Source organism: Monodelphis domestica, chromosome 8 (assembly GCF_027887165.1).
Source record: "Monodelphis domestica isolate mMonDom1 chromosome 8, mMonDom1.pri, whole genome shotgun sequence".
Taxonomy (NCBI): domain Eukaryota; kingdom Metazoa; phylum Chordata; class Mammalia; order Didelphimorphia; family Didelphidae; genus Monodelphis; species Monodelphis domestica.
The window spans coordinates 233,705,049-233,727,283 of NC_077234.1; the positions used below are offsets into that span (position 1 = coordinate 233,705,049).

The window sequence follows — 22,235 nt, forward strand, 5'->3', positions numbered from 1 at the left end:
GGAGTCAAGAAAGGTGGGATAAAAAACCAAAACAAAACAAGGCAGGTTACTTAAGCAGGTTGGTGGTCAGTAGATAGAGTAGTAAACCTGGAGTCAGGAAAACTTGAATTCAAATACTTTCCTCATACATTTACTAGCTGTGTGACCCTGGGCAAATAATTTTTGTTTCCTCATGTGTAAAATGGGGATAATAAAACTCCTAAAGTTGATCTGAAGACAAAGTGAGATATTTGTAAAGTGCCTTGCAAATTTTAAAAGTACCACTTAAATATTAGCTATTATACATAAGCACTGAAGTCTTGCTAATTTGGTAAAGATGAAAACCACTTAATCTGTGATCCAAGAGATGGAAAGGATGGGTGAAGACAAATCAAAAGAAGGGAAGATAGAGGAGTTTGGGATGGATAATTTGCCATCTGGTAAGTGAGTGAGAATGTGAGAATAGTTACTGCAGAGAATAAGGAATTAATGAGACAAAAGGATTGCTGAGTAGCAGCTCTTAATAGTTTATGATTCTTATAAGGTATCTTTTTTATATAGGCAGTAACAGTTTATATTCAGGAATTGTGTGGGAAGAGGAGGCATTATACAAGTTATTCTCATTTGGGGACAACCAATTCCTAAAATAATGAAAACGGCACCATATCCAGAAAAGCCCAACAACCAAATGTACTTGCCCCGAAACATAATCTTTCAAAAGCTGATTTTGTTTTTAAAGCAAAATCATGAGGGTGTAGTGGGGGAGATAAATTTTTGGCCAAGAATTGCACACAAGAAGCTAGATACACATACTCAATTAAAACAGCATTCTTTTTTATTATACTTAATTCAATAACATTTTTCTAAACATCGGTATTTTTTTCCATGAACTATTTGTTTATGATCATATCATTAGTTTTATAAACAATACATAATTTACAGAATAAGATTCTACACATACTACAATGCAAAAAGACACACTCAAGTCCACACACATTCAATGCAACCTCTCCCCCAGACAACTTTCCCAGTTAGAGCCTATATGTTGGTTATGAGACTGCCAAACTTTAATTTGATTCATGATATTCTTGAAAGCTAAAATATGCAAATAACTGAAATGTCTTTATAAAAGCATGAAACTTATCAAAAGGAAATGTGATTATTCTTGCTATTATTGAAAAAGAAAACATTGTGACATAGTCTCAAGATTCCAAATAAATAACAATGATAAAAGATTATGCAAAGTTTGGTCTCAGTAACAACTTCATTTTATTTATAGTCAGGTTTATATCTATTTTCTAAGTGTTCTGTCTTTTTGGTACTACTGCCAGACTACTTAAAATACTCAATGCTATCAGATAAATACCTACTTTAAAACTTGACAAAAAAGCCCGTTTCTTCTTTATAAATAAAGATTACATGTGTATACTGTAAATTGTACTATTTCAGTTTAAGATATGTCAGCCAAATCAACATTATAACATTTACAAACTTACAGTACAATATTAGACTAGTCAAAATAGAGTCCAATTTTTAAAGCAAAAAGAATTGTTGGGGCACTTCATCCGGGATTCCATATAAACAGGGCACTTTTCAAAAGCATGTTGTTTTGATTGGATCATCGGTAACAATGACAACAAAAGGTGCCTTATCTTTCTAACTAGAAAGGAGGTTAATTTACAGAGGCCTAAAGAGCCTAGACATAGTAGACTTGATTGGCTCTTAGCTACTTACAATGCATATTATGACATCCATATTTAAGAAGTTTTCTTTATTCAGCTTAGAAGGTGTTTCTTCCCAAGAAATTGAACTTTTCTGTCAAATGCACTTGATCGAATGGGTGAATTTGGTTCATAAAATGGATTCATTGCAAACTAAAGAATGCAAAATGAGAGACTGTTAAAAGATATGATTTTAAAAAAATTTTATTTTGATACTTCAGGACATACCTGTGGTTCTTAAAAAAGTTTGTTTTGAGTTTCTGGTTTTAAAGATACATATTAGGATGACAAGCATTAAAAAAGACTTCATATAGGCATATGAAAAGCTAATGTTTACTAGTAATCCTGTTTAAGAAAACCTCAATTCTTTTTACCACTAAAACTTGAGATTCCCTCTCTATACAACTCAGGCAAATGTTCCTATTTTCCCTTCCTACCAACTCACATATATTATAACAACCAATGGCATAGTTTTTATACTATAATTTGCTTGATATGCTATTAATGTACAAAATATATTTTAAATCGTGGAAATTTTTTTGCTTTGATAATAGTTTAATTGCCAACAACTGAAAAATTTTCAGGCTACCTTAAATATTAAAATATAGCATGACTTGAAATTAGACTTATATTTTATAGTGTTTCTTGTTAGATTACAATTTACATGCTTTTTAAAAATAAAATATCCTGCCTTCATTTTTTAATATGAACTTAATCAATAGCCAAATTTCAAAGTACAAAAGAACAGAAAACAAGAATGACACAATCTGAATTTATGCAGCTTGTTTTTTAAGTTTATAGTAAGGTCAACATGGTGGCAATAAAACTGCCCTGCTTGGGTGTCCCTTTCTGAACTTCCTTCTGTTCTCTTGCTTATTTTTATTTATTATTAACCCCCCCCCCAAAAAAAAAAAAACCCTTACCTTCTATCTTGGAGTCAATACTGTGTATTGTCTCCAAGGCAGAAGAGTGGTCAGGGCTAGGCAATGGGGGTCAAGTGACTTGCCCAGAGTCACACAGTTGGGAAGTGTCTGAGGCCAATACACTGAGCTACCCAGCTGCCCCGACTTCTAATCTTTATACTATCACTATCCAACTCCTGCCCACTTCCCAAAATGTGTTTCCTTCTTAAGGTGGTTGGCTCCAGAACTTCTATTAAATTTCCTGCTAAAAACAATTCAATTATGTGCTTAAAACACATTTTTAAGCAAATATTAAAAACAGTGCAGTGGGGAAATGAAGTGAGGTGGGGGAAAATCTAGGTCAAAATTTGAAACTGGTTATAGATGTCCATGGTTTATCAGCATAAAAGCACTAACATGGGGTGTAGGAGGCTTTGGTGCTAGTCTGAGTTCTGACATAATTACCTCAATCTCCTTAGGAAAGTAATTCTGTCTGTCTGGGGAACCCAGATCCCTCAATAGACTTTTATACACCTTTTAAAGTCCTTTCCAGTTCTGAAATTCCAGGACTCTAATTCACGAAGTAGAAAATCTACATGTGCCAAGAATCAAGTGTACTTTTCAGTATGTGTTACCAGAACAAACAAAAACAAAACGGAAAAAAAGTAGATATTAACATGGAAACCCAATGTGGAATTCTATTTTATGTTCTTCATTCATTTGACACTCCAGAAACTATTCAATAATTACTTATTAAACTGGTAGCTTATTAAATACTACAGCTACCTTTCAGATCATATCTATCAATTTACTTTTTAAAAATGAACTTTACTATTTTCAGATGCTTCATTTTCAGTAATTATTAGTGTTCATAATGTGCATAACATGTAGAACAGCAACTTCAAATTTAAAGTTCCTGTTTTCTGTTGCTTTTTTTTATCATTATCCTATAATATATCCCTTTCTTTGGTCTGAAATATAGAAATTTTAAAAATTACAAAAAGTAACCTACCTTTATATATAAATCATAGACATCACTAAAGAAGTTCTTTATTCCATCTTCTTGTCTTACATCATGAAGCATAATAAATCTCATATGTAAAATAGTTAAGTACATCACATTTTATTCTTAAAAATGAAAAAACAATGGAAAGCCAACAGTTTGTATTATAGTCATGTAAGTATATTCATAACAGGAAAAGCAGCAGTCTATGCAGTAGTATCAAACTCAAACAGAAATAGTGGGAAGGGCACCCAGTTTCTCCATGATCCCTTAGAGCTGCACATTGATGTAGCTTTAAAATGTACGTTCATGAACCTGTATGTTATCTAAGCAATATTATCTACTTTAATTTGCAATAATTCTCAATTGCATTTTAATCCGGTTTGCGCTGCACTTGAAAGTACTATAGACACCTCTGGTCAAATGGATAAAGTGCTGGTCCCAAAGCAAGACAGACATAATTTCAAGTTGCATCTCTAACATATTGGCAGTTGTTAATGAACAAGTCATTCAATCTCAGTAATTGAGGTATCTTTCTAATGCTGACTTGCATTAATATTGATGAGTTTCCTCATCTTGGATTTCCCTAATATCATTGTAATCACTGGCCCAGTAATAAAAATAGGTTTTAAAAAAATTTTAGTTGTTTGGAGAGGCTTTATGGTAAAGAGGGTTAATACATTAAAATTATGTGATCTTGATCAATCTACCTATAATTTTAGTTTTAAGAGACCTGTCCAAGGCAATAGTTTTCATGCCAGAGACAGGATTTGAATCCATGTCTTCCTTATATAAAACTAGCATTTTATCTGGTAGGCCAATACCAAGAAATTTAATATAGTATTTAATTAAAAACTTATTTCAAAAATAAACTAGAAACAAGATTTCATATATGTCAGATGAAACAGTTTAAAATATATATATATATATATATATACACACACATGGGAAACCTGGAGTCCCTGCCCCCCCTTTTTCTAAAATATGGATTAATATCCTTAAAGTAGCATTTTTAAATAAATAATGCTTTTATAATGACTGAATCCTAACATGTTCTCAAATAATGGCAATATAAATAGTATCACTATAGATCATTTTTTTAGATTTTTAACTTGATGTACAGTTAAAATGTATTATTGATAGGAAAAGGATATGTCCTGCAGTAACAAAAGCAGAAACAAACCACTCATTGAATTTGTCCACAGTTTTCAGGTACATATTATTAGATAACCACATATTCTCATCTACTAGATCAAGAGCTGCATGAGCTATAAACTGGTTCAGATGACGATGATCATCCTGGGGTAAAACATGGACAATAGCAGATTATTAACTTCAGTTGGCAGAATACAAGTATTTCATTATGAAAAATTCCAGTTATAGTTTTAAGCCACACAACTTTACTTTCCTGCTTAAATGTCTTATGGTCATTATTATAATGATACATTATTTTTATATAATGTTCTATTTCTATTTTAAAACAAGTAACATTAACGTACATAACCAGAAGAGGCCCTTAAAAACAATTCTTCTCAACTCCAAGCTTATTTCTCTATTAAGAGAGTATACTTTATAATTTCTACATTTAAAAACAGAAAATTAGGAAGATGTATTCTAGGTTTGAATATTATAACAGTTTTGCAAAGTGTACACTAAGAGAAGTATGTAGGGAGATTTAAGTGTTACACATAATGACTGAAATGAAATAGTTCTTGAATGAAATATCACTTAAGAATGTGGTAAAGAGAGGTAAAAAGGTAGTAAAAAAATGTCACTGAAAAGGTAGAAGAGATATAGGAGTAGCCCAGTTCATCACTTGAAGAAATTGGTGATGGAGAAGGAATCAGATGGAGTTACAATGCTTTAAGATATGTAGATTACACAATAGTCAAATAGTTTGTTTGGGTTTTTATTTTGGGGTTTTGGTTTTATATGATTATTCTTTTACAAAAATGAACAATATGGAAATGTTTTGCATGATAGCACATATATAACCCAGATCAAATTGATTATCATTTCTGGGAAGGAGACATTTTGGATTCTATAACTTAAGAAAACTTATGTGGAAAATTGTTATTACATGTAATTGGTAAAATAAAATGTCTTAGGAAAAAAAAAGACTCAATACTACATATTGGTTCCAAGACGGAAGAGCTATAAGTGCTAAACAATTGGGGTAAAGTGACTTGCCCAGGGCCACACAGCTAGGAAGTGTTTAATTTAAGTCCAAGATCTTCTGTCTCCAGGCCAAGCTCTCTATCCACTGAGCCACTTTGCTGCCCTCTTTGACCAGGATTATTTCTTGTTATATCTTCCAAGATATATGGATGAGATATCTTGTTGTAAGAGATTCTAAGGCAAGTTTTTTGTTCTATTAAGTCCAGTGCTTTTTTTGGGAGAGGCTAAGTGGAGTAATGAACAAACAGCAGGCCCGTTGTGACCTTTTATTCTCTTCATCTTTCAGTTACTTGTGAAATGGTAAAGATATGGTCCATTATTTTATATGTCTTTAGAAAGACTGCTTACTCCCTACTACTATCCTTAGCTGGGACCCTCAGATAGATTTTATATAGTTGGGAGAGTAGAATAATAGGTCAATGGTTGATTTTTGCTTGTTCCCCATCAATTGTATAGCCATTTTGCTTATCTCCATATCTATATATATAATGGTGATACATGGAAACATTTTTGCTAATTTTAAAGTGATATTATTTTGAGATTATATTGTCCCCTGATTGTCAGTGTTTCTTTAATAAACTGAAAAGTCACAACCTGTTTAGCCATTCCCCAACTGATGGGCATCCCCTCGAATTCCAATGCTTTGCTACCACAAAAAGGAGCTGCATAGTTTTGTCTACTCCAGGGGCTCCTTTAGGGTCAAAATTTGACTTTTAAACCCCTTCAAAACCTAGGCCTTCCTACTTTTTTAGTCTTCTTACTCCTTACTCCCCATAACATATATTGCCATCCAATGACACTGGCCACCTTGCTCTCTTAGTCCTACAAAGTATTCCACCTGCTTGACCTTATTTTTAGTAGCTGACCTTCATGCCTAGAATGTTCTCCTCCTTGTTTCTGGCTCTTGGCTTCAAGTCTCAGCTAAAATCCTACATACATTCTGCAAGAAGACATTCCCAGTCCCCTTTTAATGTGACTGAGATTATTTCCAATTTATCCTTTATATGTCATTTGTAGATGGTTGTGTTTTCTCCCCTACTGAATCGTAAGCTTGTTGAGAATAAGCACTGTTTTTGCCTTTTTTGTATTCCCCAAGCAGTTAGCACAGTGCCAGGCACATTGAAAATTTCTTATGACTGTGCTAAGATGAATAAAACCACTAGGAACAGTGTTTCTTTGTGCAAAACTGGCATAAGGCCAAAGGAGGTTAGGAAAAATTATGGTCTGTGTTGGCACTATATTGGTAGCAATGAGGACTGGCAAGATAGTAGTACTGTCTCATAAAGGACTCCTGAAGGGGGGCCCTAAACTTCTAGGGTTCCCACAGACTAATCCCAGAAGAGAGAAATAGGTGATACACAGGTATACAGCCCTCTTAATCAGAAGAGAAAGAGGCATTAGATTCAAGATAAGGAAGTGAAGGAATCCATATTTTTTGCTTTCTGTGCTATTTCTACTCATGGTAATGAAATTTCTAAAAGGAAAGTATGGCATATTAAATGCTGGTACTGGAGTCAGGAAGACCTGATTTCAAATCTTGCCTCAGACATGTATTAGCTGTGCAATCCTAGGCAAGTCTCTTGTTTGCCTAAGGCTCCGCATCTGTAGAATAGGGGTAATAATAGTACCTACTTTCCAGGGTTGTTGTGAGGATCAATTGATATATATGTGTAGTGCTTTGCTAACTTTCAAATGTTATATAAATGCTGGCTATTATTATTATTATATCAATATATAATATAGAGACAATCATATTTGCACTATCTCCCTCACATATTAGGCTATGAGGACTAAATAAAATTTTTACAAGACATTTTTTGTACACAATATAGATGTAAACTATCATTAAATTGAATGTAGGAAAGTTTCCCATTATTTAGCCTTTAGGATTCAATTTTCAGGTAATAGAAGATTGTCTTCTGAATTGCCCTCAAAGTCCTTTTTTGTACAATTCTGACTTGTAGTTACCATCAATTTCTTCCAAGGAGGAGAGCTCAAAAACCATTAAGATCACAGTTTTATTTTTCTTTTCCTATAGATGACTTCTGAAGGTAAACTTATCAATGTTTAGCATCTTCTTAGATGTTACAAAGAGAAAATTGCTCTATGTAATTTTTTTGACCACTGAGGGAATGAGGGCTGCTTAGTCAGAAACAATGGCTTCTCCAATCATTTTATTTACTATCATCCTATTTATAGTTTTTCTTAAAGTACTAAAGCTACACATTTTCCAACAGAAAATTCTACTTTAGATGAGACAGATTCTCTTTATTGAATCTCTTTAATATGCTTTTCGTTTTCTCTGGTTCCAATCCACCTTTACAATATGACTGTATATTGTTCTCTTTTATTCATCTTGTGAACTTGCCTACATGTAGTTCTTTAGGCATGACATTTTCGCTTCCATCCCTGTGGCTTTGAACTCTTCTCCCTCATACCTGAAATGCTTTCCCTCATTTCTACTTCACAGAATTTCTGGATTCTTCAAGGCTTATCTCAGGTACCATCTCCCATAGTAAGGAAGTTTATTTTGATTCCCTATATAGTTGCTAGCTCCTCCTGTCCACCCACTACTCCTGAAATTACTATGTATATTTTAAAAATACTTTTTTTGTGAACATGTTATTTTCCACAACATAAATATCTTGATAAATTTCTTGAGGGAAAGAACTATTTGGTTTATATACCTACCATACAGTATTGCATTTAATAAATGCCTATTGTTATGGTTGTGGATATGCAATGCATATATATATGTATATATATGAAAACATTTGTTAGTTCTAATATTTAATTTGTGCATGGAATAATTCATATTTGTCATTGTTTCCTTGAACACTGAAGATATACTTTTGCATCTTGTTTGAGTTTTCTATATTCTTTTGTGGGCTGTCCTTGAGGTAAATTTGGATGTGCTAAAGCTTATTTGATGACCACTAAATGCCAGCTGGTCAACTAGCATTTATTAAGCACCTACTATGTAGGGCCCATAGCATAATACATGCTAGAGATACAAAGAAAGGCAAAAGATAGTCCCTTAAGTTCAAGGAGCTCACAGTCTAATGGGGGAGCCAACATACAGACAATTATGTCAAGCAAAGTATCTACAAGATAATGAACAGAAGGAAAGAATAGTATTAAGGGGTACTGGGAAAGGTTTTTATAGAAGCTAGGACGTTGAGTCTTGAAGGAAACCAGGAAAGCTAGGTGATAGAGGTGAGGGAGAGAATTCCAGGCACAGAGGACAGCTAGTGAAAATATTTGGAGTCAAGAGATATATTACTGTGTTTGAGGGAACAGCAAGGAGACCAGAGTCACTGGATAATGCGGTAACTGGGGGGAGCAGGAGGAAGGTGTAAAGCAGAGGTGTGAGATGGCAAGAAAGGTAGCAAAGAGCCAGGGGAAATACTTCTGTCCATGCCTCAGTTTCCTTATCTGTGAAGTGAAGTATTTGCTCTCTAGGGCTATTAAAGCTACAAAACTATGATCCTACACTACTTGAACATATAATTTAACTTCCAATAAAATGGATTTCCTTTATGTCCTGTTCACAAGAAAAATTTATTTGCCAGGTATTTTGTACCCATGATTAACCATGAGATTTTGAATTAAAAGATAGAAAAAAAACTTCCCAAAATTAAGGAGCTAACTGAAAATGTTTCCTACAATATTAGGAAAAGGAACCAAGATTAGGAAATAGCATAAGTACATCTGCAATATGCATTACGCTACCAGTGTATTATAGTTGGCTACATTGATCTCCCTAAAGAACTAAAGATAAATTTTTTTTTAAACCTTTACCTTCTGTCTTCGAATCAATACTGTGTATTGGTTCCAAGGCAGAAGAGTAGTAAGGGCTAGGCAATGGGGGTAAGTGACTTGCCCAGGGTCGCATAGCTGGGAAGTGCCTGACTCTCAATCCACTGAGCTACCCAGCCGCTCCCTAAAGATAAAATTTTAATGAGTATGAGTTATATAAGTTCTTGGATATAAGAACTGACTTAGCAAAAAAGCAAAACTGAACCAACTGAACCAAAAATACATTTTAAGCAAGGAAATTATTGTTCTGTGAAGAGCATGAACAAAATATTTTAAAACATTAAGATAAAACTCTGGGAGCAATGGACTATTATCATTACTATAGAACTCATCTAGTCTTTCTCATTTTACAGATAAGGAAACTAAGCTTCCAAGGTATAAAATGACTTGCATAACACAATAGAAATAGTAAAGCAGCAGAAACAGATTTGATCCTGGTCCCCAACTCCAAATCCAATGCTCTTTCCACTATGTACCAATCTTCATTGAAGGAGATAAAACCCATAATACAGTCTGTCTCTGGGGAGTAACCTGTATTCACTGCTACTCATTAGATAAGGAAATATTCTAGTTCAGAAAAAGAAGATAAAGATACAAAGGATAAAGATAGACAAGACTGTTCACATCTCTGCCTCTTGTTGCCTTTATCTTGGCTGAGTACTGCCCTTCAAGTGAAACTTCACCTACAGCTGTTTAGGATCAATGTAAAGTAACACATACAACATCTGCTAAGAATTTACAGGAATGATAAATATAACAAATGTGATAGTGAATATTCAAGAAGAATGGAACAATCAATATAAAGTAATAGACCACTTTAACTCTTTCATTCAGGGATTTATAATTTAGTTATGCTCTGATAAGAAATCTGATGAATTGTGGTACAACTATAATTTTCTATCTTACTTCAAAGATAAAGATTCTTTCCCCATTGACACTTTACATAAAACAAAATATTATGCTTTTTTTTTTTAATAAGAGGTAGCACAGTGCAGCAGAAAGTTAACTGAATTGGGAATCAAGATACTTGGGTTCTAATGTTGTTGGTTCTATCACTAACTTACTATGTGACCTAAAATTAGATTCCTTTTTTGGAGAGGTCACCTTTAACACTAAGATCTTATATTTACCATAAGTGCTTTAAAGAATTTTTTAAGGTTACATACACACCTTAGATTCCACTTTTCCAGCTGGTAAAAATTCCATTTCAAAGACTGGATTATCATGATGTCCTACAATTACAAAGTAGAAGCTTCCAGACATTGTCTCCAAGGAATAGGTCCTAAATAAATGAGATAACAAACCTCTTAGTGAATTTTATGCTAGAAAGAAAAAACAAAACAAGTCTAACAAAGTCTTAAAGTATCATAAATCTACATGAAAAATGCATGTTATTGAAGCAAAGTTAAGATCATCTGTGTGAGAAAAGGAAAGGAGAAATCAAAATGTTTAATATACTTCAGACTGCATGGAGAAATTAAGGACATAGAAAACATTTTACTTTTAAAATGCTTTATTATACACCTAGCAGATTGGCTAACATGAAAGCAATGGAAAATAATGAATGCTGGAGGGGGTGTGGCTAAGTCAGGACATTAATGCATTGCTGGTGGAGTTGTGAACTGATCCAACCATTCTGGAGAGCAATTTGGAACTATGCCCAAAGGGCGATAAAAGACTGTCTGCATTTGATCCAGCCATAGCACTGCTGGGTTTGTGCCCCAAAGAGATAATAAGGAAAAAGAGCTGCACTCTTTGTGGTGGCAAAAAAATGGAAAATGAGGGGATGCCCATCAATTGGGGGAATGGCTGAATAAATTGTGGTATATGTTGGTGATGGAATACTACTGTGCTAAAAGGAATAATAAAGTGGAGGAATTCCATGGAGACTGGAATGACCTCCAGGAAGTGATGCAGAGCGAGAGGAGCAGAACCAGGAAAACATTGTACACTGAGACTGACACACTGTGGTACAATTGAATGTAATGGACTTCTTCATTAGTTGCAATGCAGTGATCCGAACAACTTGGAGTGGTCTATGAGAAAAAACACTATCTACATTCAGAAGACAAACTGAGAGTAGTGTAGCATTTAAAAGAGTGACAGCTGTAAGCTGTAAGAGTTAAAATGGTTGAGGTTGTAAACTGTAGTGAGTAAAATAGTGGAAGATATAAATTGTAGTAGATATAAGAGTGGGTGAGTAAATTGTGACCACAGAAAATATGTTTTCACTACAGTGTCTTGTTTTAAATCAAATATCAGGCGGTCGCCAGGGAAATATTCCCAATTATGAATATACCCAAGTCAACTGGGTTTTATAGAGAATTTAATTAATACAAAAATGAGGAATTAAAGAAAGAGTAAGAAAGGAATAAGTATGAAGGGCCTTAAGCCAACATGGCCTAGAACTGAGTCTTAAGAGAGAGAGATCAGTCAGTCTTTTATCACTCACCACAAGATCTGTCTAAGCAAGAATTCTAGTGACACCAGGCCAGCTCCATCTCAGCTGACTTCACCAGCTCCAAGCCTCAATCTGAATTGTCCCCAAGAGAGTCTAGAGAGAGACCCTTCAAGGCAGCCTTTCCCAGCTGACTGTGTCCAAAGAGAGCTTTTCATCTCCTTTTAAAGGGCATTTTCTCCTATGTCACCTCCCCTAAGTTCTTACATTTACCAATCACAGTAGACGTTTTTCAAAGGACAGACCATTCTTAGTCCACACCTAAGAAGGTGTGGATTTTTGAGTAATTCACACCAGGAAAGCTCTGAGTAAGTTTCTCAGCTCTTTGTTCCTTGTAAATTCACAAGTTGCTTTACCTTTATAGGTATTTAGCTTAAGAACTTTTTCCCTTATTATAAGTATGGGTTTAAGTACTTTTCATTGTTCAGAAAAGAGTTTACAACTTTATCTTCCCCTAAAGTATGTTTAAGTATGGGTGGAGTAGAGGTCTTCACATTTCTGATCTAAGTAGAGTTCTCACATTTTAGATCTAAGTAGCTTCACTGTTTAAAATGGGGAATAGTCCCAATAGGGAATTGTCCCAATGAAAAATTCCCCAATGGGGAATTTTTTTAACATGCACAAGTCTGAGAAATTTCAAGATTCACAGTAGAAACACAGAAGAAAAGCAACTGCTTGAATACATGGGTCGAGGGGATATGGTTGGGGATGTAGACTCTAAATGATCACCTAGTGCAAACACCAACAACATGGAAATAGGGGAAATAGGTTCTGATCAAGGTCACATGTAATACCCAAAGAAATTGCGTGTTGGCTGCAGGGAGGGTGAGAGGAGGGGAGGGAGGGAAATATGATTCTTGTAACCAAGGAATAATGTTCTAAATTGACTAAATAAATTAACTTAAATTAAAAATAAAATAAAATGCTTTATTATAGCTTTAATATAACCTATACAACAATTAAACTCACTTTATGTCTATTTATATTTAACTAAATGTATTTTTCATATAAAACATCTTTTCGATTATTTAATCTATTCATTCCCATTTACTTTTTTCCCCATTTAAAAACCCTAACTATACTATATATAGACATATATATGTATATATATATGTATACACACACATACATACTATGTAATACTATATATTGGTTCAAAGGCAGAAGAGTGGTAAGAACTAGACAATGGGGGTTAAGGGACTTGCCTGGGGTCACACAGCTTAAAAGTGTTTTAGACTATATTTGAACCCAGGACCTCAGTGTATATTAGAATGACTAAAATGAGTATCTTTTTGGTTGTTAATGTTTGGGCACTTCTGAAGTAATTATTAACAATAAATGTTATCTCTTAAATTGTTTATATACTTTGGGATGGGGAGTTGTCTTCAAGTTTTTTTTTTAACAGTTCTTTATTTAGTCTACATGCCGAGCTTTAAAGCATGTTACTGGCTGTGAACATTTCTTCCAATCTGACATTTTGGGGGTTTGATTATACCATTTTTGTTGTATAAAAAGTTATTTTAATGTAATCAAGCAACTAACTTTTCCCTAAATAATTTCTTCTACATTTGTAAAATTATTTCTCCTAAAGAGTGAAACAAATACTTTATTCTATTTCCCCTCCCCCCACCGCCCCTATATTTTGTATCTTTTTATGTTTAAGGCTGTCATCCAGCGGGAATTTGCTGAGGCAAAATACATATGGGGTATGAGATATTGCTATAGGTCTATTTCCTGCGACAAACTTTTTTCTTTTAAACTCTTACCTTCTGTCTTGGAATCAATACTGTGTCTTGGTTCCAAGGCAGAAGAGTGGTAAGGGCTAAGCAATGGGGGTCAAGTGACTTGCCCAGGGTCACACAGCTGGGACGTATCTGAGGTCAAATTTGAACCTAGGACCTCCTGTTTCTAGGCCTGACTCTCCATCCACTGAGCGCAAGGGGCAACTAGGTGACTGCATTGATAGAGGAGCCAGATCTAGAGAAGGGAAGTCTTGCATTCAAATCCAACCTCAGACACTTCCTACCTATATACCCCTGTGCAAGTCACTTAACCCCAATTACCTAGTTCTCACTATTCTGCCCAAGAATTGATATAGTAGTGATTCTAAGACAGAAGGTAAGGGTTTAAAAAAAAAATAAAAAGATTTACTCATGCCTTAAAATAAAAATACTTTCCCAAACATATGCCTTTCCACTGCTTCCCCATCCCCCCCTGCTGTTTAGAACACTTGTAACAAAGATACAGTTAAGCAAAACTGACTGACACAGAAAATTCATCTGATCACACATATATTTTACACCTATGGTCTACTACACTTCTCTATTAAGAGGGAAGTTTTGTTTTATCTGTTATTTGAGATCCAGATTGATCATTCCATTTAATCTGAGTTCAACTGCACTTTAATGTTGTTTATATTTAAATCATTGTAGTTGTATACATTATTCTCTTTGCTCTGCTTTCTTCCTTCTACATCTCTTCATAAGTAGTTTCTCCATGTTTTTTATAAATTCATCATATTTGTCATTTCTATAGTTTAGGGAGGCCTGAGTTCTCTATATAGGAAACTCTTAATAAAGAAACTACCATCGGTAGTTCAGTATCTGCTGTGCCACTTCCAGTCTTAAGAGTTAACTGAGTTAAATGATTTGCTCAAAGTAACATGGACAGTATGTTTAAAAGTTTGAACATGTCTTTTTGATTTGAAGACTAGCTTACCATACCATTGTTCCTCTTATAATTTCTCATGGTTCAATTCTAATATGTGTATATACCATAATTTGTTCAATCTTTGCTTCCACTTTTTTTGGGGTGGGGGAGGCATGTTACCAAAAGTGTTCCTATGCATCTTATGGCATACATGGCATCGTCCTATTACTGATATTCTTAGATCCCTAGTAGTAAGAGCACTGGATCAAACAGTATGAATAGTTTAGTGACTTTTATAGCATAAATTCAATATCATATTGCTAATCAGTCAAATTTTTCCAAATATATTTAAGTAACATTTTCTCTAGTTTTTATTTTCCCTAAGTTTATCAAACACTAAATTGTTTTTTTTTAAACCCTTACCTTCTGTCTTGGAGTCAATACTGTGTTTTGGTTCCAAGGCAGAAGAGTGGTAAGGGCTAGGCAATGGGGGTCAAGTGACTTGCCCAGGGTCACACAGCTAGGAAGTGGCTGAGGTCAAATTTGAACCTAGGACCTCCTGTCTCTAGGCCTGAGCTACCCAGCTGCCCCCAAACACTAAATTTTTTATGGACTTCATTGTGTTACAATTTAAATTCTTTGGAGATCATATCATGATTTTATAATTGTTATTTACTTAACAGCAAAAAGTGGTCCTGAGAATGAAAGCAAAAAGCATTAGCCACATGTGGCAGGCTAACTCTTTCAAAGAGGCTAAGTCAGACCCCAGCCAGACCAGCATCCTCCTAAATCTGTGGTTCCAGGAAAAGAGGGTGGCTTCCTATACCCTCTATCAATGTATGTTCTTCATGATGCTCCTCTCCTAAGTCAGAGAAAGAAGCCAATTCATAGTTTCAGGCCTAAGATCAAACTTTTTTGGGGGCTTTAAAAGGGGTACAAATTAGTACACACTTTGCACAGTTGGATTGTTGTTATCACTATTCTGTTCTATTTCTTTTTTTGACCCATTCCAAATAGTTTTAATAATGGCTTTATAACTTTATGTCACAATCTGGAATTGAAGGGTAACCACCCCTTCCTTACAAAAATCTAAATTTAAAATAATGACAAACTTAGCTATCTTCTAAGAGCAGATTGCTTACTAATCTTGCCAACAATTTCATCATTCAAAAATAATGAGAAGAACTACTTCTGATCAAAAAAGAAAAAAAAAGCCAATTGAAATAAAAAGGAACTTGTAAAGAGAGGTTGTGTAATATCTTGGTGAGGGGAGGAAGGGTGAGAATTTGACTCAAACTTAAGGCAAATGAAGGTTAAAATTGTTTTTTTCACATAATTGTTTTTTAAATTTTGTTTTCATTGTCATGCAAAACACACTTCCATGTAAGTTAGTTAAAAATAAAATACTGCTAAATAGGAAAAAAGAAAGCAAAGCTGTCATTCTGGAACTAAGAATGGTCAGGGAAGGAAAGAATTCTCTATATAGTCAGACGTGGACACTGTACTTTTGAAAAACAGATTTCAAAAAGTTCAGGAAAAAGATAGGCAAGATGCCATGACCAGAGCTTTTACTATGATCAAGGGTTAGAGAGAAGTGCTTCAAAAAAAAATTTGATGACATAATATTCACAATTCGTTAAAGAAAAAAAGGAACCAATTAATACTGGAAGCTCTCTGATGAACTAGAAAGCCAGACCTGGAGTGGAGAGGACTGGGGCTCAAATCTGGCCTAGGACCCTTTTTTTATCTGTGTGAACCTGTGCAAGTTACTTGACAACCCAGTTTGCCTGTCCCTTGCCCTTCTTAAGTGTTGTTACAGAGACAGAAAATAAAGGTTTAAAAAAGAAAGACAGGAAAGGCACACATAGAAAAATGAATGCAAAATTGGTATAAACTGAAAACGTGTCAGGAACTCAAAGACCAGGAAGAACTGAGGATTTATATATAATTCTAAAGACCAAATAAACATTTTTTTAAAAATCTCATATTTGTAGGAAAAATATGAAAAGAATCCATGTGCTTGGAGGAAGATCTAGTAATGTTAACCTTATAAAGAAAGCAGAACTATGTTTAGTCCTTTTCAGTCATGTTTGACTATTATTACCACATTTGGGGTTTTCTTGGCAAAGATACTAGTTTGTCATTTCCTTTTCCAACCCATTTTAAAGATAAGGCAAATAGGATTAAGTGACTTGCCCAGGATCACACAGCTGGTTTCTGAGGTCAAATTAAAAAAAGTTTTAATATATTTTTCCATGTTTCCATATTTCATTTTTTCCCTCCCAGATCCAATAAGCACTTCCACTAGGTTAATCAAATGTTATCACTTATACCTATTTTTATATTATTCATTTTTGTAATAGAGCAATCTTTTAAGACCAAACCCCAAATCATATCCATATAAACAAATAAGTTATTTATTTTTCTTCTGTGTTTCTATTCCTACAATTCTTTCTCTTGGTATGGATATTCTTTCTCATAAGTCCCTTGGGACTGTCTTGATTTAGCAAAGTCCATTATATTGTATTGTTCCACAATATTTCACTTTCTGTGTATAATGTTCTCTTGGTTCTGCTGAAGCCAATTTGAACTTAGGAAAATCAGTCTTCCTAACTCCAGGCCCAGCAAATTCTACCCACTGTACCACCTATCCCATGCAGAACATGAGTTACTATTTTTCTTCTATCTTCTCTACCTAGGTTAATGACTATTAAACCAAAGCAAATAGAGCAAGCATAGTCAAGGAAGAACTGAAGATAGTTAAGACAACAGGAAGAGAAAACATATCTGCTATAAATTAATTCAAGTCTCTGGTCCCAGGAAAATTACATCCTCTGGATTCATTCACTAAATGTTTACTAGCTACCACTGGGTATATACAAATATATGCTATATACTAGGGGCTCAAGGATTGGGTGGGGAATATTATCAAGTTTAGAAATTATGTGGTACCAGCTTGCCCTCATGGAGTTAGTTTAACAGAGGCAAAACACAAACATATAATTTATCAAACATGTTAGAGCCACTTGAGATCTAAGCTAGGTAATGGAGCTGGGCCTGAAGTTAGGAAGAAGTAAGGTCAAATCCATACATATCAGTTGTATGATCTTAGGCAAATCTCTTAAACTTTGTGTTTACCTCAGTTTCCTCTTCTGAAAAATGAGGATAATAATAGCTTCAACCTTTCACAGTTGTCAGGATTAAATGAGCACCAAGAAGAGAGCAAGAGCTATATAAATTTTAGGTATTTTTACTATGGACTGGAGGCAGCTTTGGCTTGTAGTTAAGAGCACTAGGCCTGGAAGTCAGGAAACCATAAGTGAAAATCTCAAAAATTTCTTAGCCATGTGACCCTGCTCAAGTTACCTAACCTCTGTTTGTATAACAAAAGGATCCACTGGCTCACTAGAGAAGGAAATGGCAAATCACTCTAGTGTATTTGTCAAGAAAACTCCATGGATAGTTATGGTCAGTGGGGTCAAAAAGAGTTGCACATGATTGAACAAACTGATTAAATTATGTAACGTCATTACAAACAGGGGTAATTAGAAAATGTTGGAGGAGAAAAGGTGGGGAAATCAGAGAAAGCTTCATGGAGGTCTAAGATTTAAGTAAAATAATTCCAGACATTGTGAACATAGAAGCAGAATAGTGGAAAAGTATAGAGCATATCCAATATCCAAGGGACAAAGAATAGTCCTGTCTTCATGGAATAAAGAGGACATATAATTCAGGAGATAAAGCTGGAAAGGGTAAAGTCAGATTGTGGAAGCAGAAAGAGAATCTTGAACTTTGCTTGTTAGGCAGTAGAAAGCCAATGAAGATTTTGGGGAAATTAATGACAAGAGGGGCAGCTAAGTAGCATGGTGGTCAGAAGGCCAGGACTGGAATAGAGAGGACTTGGGTTCAAATGTGACTTCAGATACTTTCTTGCAGTGTGACCCTAGGCAAGTCACTTAACCTCAATTATCTATCTCTTGCCATTCTTCTATCTTATAACTGATGCTAAAACAGAAGGTAAGGGCTTTTTTTTTTTTTAAAAGAAAGATTGGAAGATTATTCTGGTAGTGGTATGGGCAAAGAATGAAGAAAGTTACTTTAATACTCCCAATACTAATGAAGGTGGTAACAAGGGGAATATATGGATGGGACTGGACAAGTAGAATAGATGCAAGAAATGTTGCAGAGGTAGAAAGAGCACTTTTTATGGGGAAAAAAGGCCTATAAGTTTTACTTGAGTACAAACTCAACACTAATGATATGATTTAGCTATCATAGAAACTAATACTAAGCTGCATTAATAAAAGTATAATGTCTAAAACAAGGGAATACTGTAATAATCCTATTGCAATATACATATATAACATATGCAATGTTCAAAGTTAAAAATATGCCACATCAAGAATGACTGAAGATTGTTTAACTTGGCAAATCTCAAATACGTAAAAGGGTTATTATGTGAAAGAGAGATCAGGAAGTCTTTTAAATTTTTGACATACAGAGAGTTTAAAGTAAGGTCGAGTAAAGGGTAAGCCTATAAGAACTTGGTAACAATTTAGAGCTGTCCAAAAAATGGAATGGACTTTGATTATATATAATGAAATTGCTCCATTCAGGGTTATTAATGACACTGTAGGAAAAAGAGGAAAATCCTGAATTTGGAGTGGGAGGATCTGAGTCCAAATCCCATCCTTCTAATTTATTATGTGTATGAATGATCTTGGGCAAGTCATTTAACTTCTTTAGGTTCTCAATGTTTTAAACTCTAAAATCTTGAGTAGGGTTGGAAAACCTCAAAGGGCTCTTTCATCTCTCTGATCTAACTATGAAACGGGAAGATCTTTTCTTGGACTCATCGTTGTAGATTTTTTTGCAGATTTTGCCAACATTAACCATTCTCTCTTCCTAGATTATATCTCCTCTTGGCTATGGGTCCTCATCCTACCTTTCTCAATGCTCCTTCAGTCTCTCCTCTGCTAGATCATGAAAACATCTCTGATACTTTCAACTTTTCCAACTGCCCCTTAACTCTTGCCCCTTCTTTCTACTGATTATTTCTAATTTAACCTGTAAGTAGCCTGTTTGTACATAGCTGTCAACATCTTGTCTCCCCTGCTAGACTGTGAGCTACTTGAGGACAGGGGCTGTCTATTGCATTTCTTCGTATTCCTCAGTATTTAGCACAGCACCTGGCCCATAGTAGGCTCTTAAAAAATGTTTATTGACTGACAGGCAATCAGTGCATCTTAACCAAAGTAAAACAAACTTAACTATAAAAGAACACTAATTCATTTTAAATAAATAATAACGGAACAGAATTATCTTGTTAGTCTTTTGGAGAAACGAGAACAGGATCAACAGGTCAACCTTATGATTAATTTTAAAATAAAATTGAGAAAAGTTAAATCTACCAATATATCGGGGCACTGAGCTAGGCGCTGAAGGTTTGTAATGGAAAGCTGGGTATGGCCGCAAATAGTTTACCTTGGGGGGGGGGGGGGAGTAACAGTGGGGCGAACAGAGGTTAGTAAAGAGGATGGGGAGAAACTCCTCCCATTTCTTGGAGGAGGGGCTCCTTCCGTTCCAGCATGACTTCGACGTCTCTAAGGCCCCAACCCCGACCGAGGAGAGGAAGGAAGAAGGGGGAAATGGAAAAGAGGGAGGAAAGAGTCTGAGAGACCTAGATGCAAACACCTGGCACCGGGAGTCCTCCCCACTCAATCAGCCTCCCCTAGGCTTTCTCTGGTCCTTACCAGTAGGCAGGACGTGGTACCTGCACCGAAAACACCAACCACCTTTTGTCCTCAAAACAGTCAGGTTCCAACTAGAACTGCAACTCTCGCGGCTCTCCCTGGCACTTCTGCTCTCGCGAGGTCTGAGATCGCAGCGGATTGGCGCGCGCCTGAGACGTTTAACGGCTGATGCCGCTGGCCTACTACACTTGCGCGACCGAGCTGTACACCAGCTGTGGCTACTTAGGTGGGTCTTGAGGGACAGTTCTCAGGGTTATGTGGACCGCTGTCCGTTTGACACCATCTGCTGAACTCCGGGTCTACACCCAAACCTGTAAAAATTTTTCTTTCGGCCACCGGGATCCCATTCCTGGTATCTCAACCCAGGTTTTCTTTTGGAGACTTTCCCTCCGTAAGGTGATGATTGGACTCGGCCCTGAGCTTCCTTCCGGCTTCTGGGCTTAGCGTGAAGAGAAAGTGGACTAGCTTCTGGTCTTCTCCGTCCCACCTACTATATTTCCACAGCCCTTCGTCGCAATTAAGCCTTTGAGGAGATCCGGGGAGTGAAGGGAGTGAGGACTTCAGGGGGCTAAGCCCAGTTCCCTTGAGGCTAGAGGACTCTTCTCCCTCTGCGAAGCTTAGGAGGGGTTTGCGCCTCTCGGTTCCAGCAAGTGTGAGGAAGACAGGTCGCCTTTGGGAGGTGGGGGTTGGAGGATGTGTAAGCCAGCCACAATTTTGCGAATTACTCTAGAAAATAGAAATCCTTTTAATGAACAAGATGTTCTGCTACGATCTTTGGCGTCACTGAACTGAAGCACTTTGGGAGTTTACTTTGTTGAACTAATTAGGGATCTGGATGCGGTTTTGAACTAACTGGTCCAATAGCTTCAGGATTTCTTCCTCCATGTAACCCGTGACACCTTCTGTTTCAGTTCAAGATGCCTTTTGAAACACAGGCATTGTCTCAGGATGAACTTCGCAAGAAGTTGTACCAGACATTTAAGAATCGGGGTATTTTGGATACACTCAAGGTACTTTTGGCGCATTTGTTTGCTTTATAATAAACAAGGAGAGAATATGGGATAATAGTGTCCAAAAATAAGTGAATTTAATAGTAGTAACAGTTTACCATTTTTCAAGTTTTTATATTGTGTAGCCTTTTTGGATTATACTGTTTCATTTGGATGTCTTAAATGCAGAATTGTATTATGTTTAAGAACAAGTTTCTGATGGAAATTGGTAATCAAAAATTAAAAACCGTTTAGTAATGTAACACATTTTCATAAAGCTGATATTCTTTTTTTCAGTTAAATTATTTTTCAGTTACACATGGAAACAATTTTCAGCAATTGTTTTTTGACATTTTAGAAGTCAGTTTTTCTCCCGCCCTTCCTTCCCACCTCCCCAAGGCAGTGTGATATAGTTTATACCCATACATTTAGGTAACATATATTTCTATGTTTTGTTCATGTCATAATAAAAGGCACATCACACACAATAGCAATCTCAAAAAGGGACTAGATATGCTTTGATCTACACTCAGACTCCAACAGTTCTTCCTCACAGTGGAGAGATAGCATTTTCATCCTGAGTCCCTTGTGGTTATCTTGGAGATTAGCTTTGATGACAATTGTTTAGTCCTTCACACCTGATCCTTGTATAATGCTGATATTAGTTCTTAACTTAGAGGTGTAAAAAATGCCATGTCCAGGATATTTTTATCAAATTTTAAAATATAGAGAAGTATTTTTTGGTAAATTCCTTTTGATGGGTTGTGAAGGGATAATCTCAAGT

The 22,235-nt window shown here is 35.5% G+C and overlaps 2 protein-coding genes across 3 annotated transcripts in view; one reads left to right on the forward strand and one right to left on the reverse strand.

Annotated features, from left to right (window-relative positions):
• Window positions 1-792: 792 nt before the first annotated feature.
• On the reverse strand, window positions 793-20,598 carry TRAPPC2 (trafficking protein particle complex subunit 2). Its single transcript, XM_056808352.1, has 5 exons — window positions 20,463-20,598; window positions 10,773-10,884; window positions 4,756-4,904; window positions 3,615-3,696; window positions 793-1,853 (listed from the first exon to the last, which is right to left on the reverse strand). Exons 2-5 carry the CDS (start codon window positions 10,863-10,865, stop codon window positions 1,755-1,757), a joined length of 423 nt encoding a protein of 140 aa, XP_056664330.1. The 5' UTR covers window positions 10,866-10,884; window positions 20,463-20,598; the 3' UTR covers window positions 793-1,754.
• OFD1 (OFD1 centriole and centriolar satellite protein) overlaps window positions 20,577-22,235 on the forward strand; it is a 46,059-nt gene continuing 44,400 nt past the window's right edge. The window contains exons 1-2 of one of the 2 annotated variants that reach the window (XM_007500915.3): window positions 20,577-20,688; window positions 21,374-21,472. In XM_007500915.3, coding sequence (XP_007500977.3) covers window positions 21,380-21,472 — 93 coding nt within the window. In that variant the 5' untranslated portion in view covers window positions 20,577-20,688; window positions 21,374-21,379. The other variant, XR_008914211.1, reaches the window with a different exon arrangement.

Excerpts from the sequence above, each read along its gene's own strand:
- TRAPPC2 (XM_056808352.1), bottom strand. The coding sequence starts at position 10,865 with ATGTCTGGAAGCTTCTACTTTGTAATTGTAGGACATCATGATAATCCA. Across the intron at positions 3,697-4,755 it reads TTTGTTACTGCAGGACATAT|GAGATTTATTATGCTTCATG; the intron begins CCTTTTCCTATC and ends TATTTTACATAT. Across the intron at positions 1,854-3,614 it reads TCTATGATTTATATATAAAG|TTTGCAATGAATCCATTTTA; the intron begins GTAGGTTACTTT and ends TGCATTCTTTAG.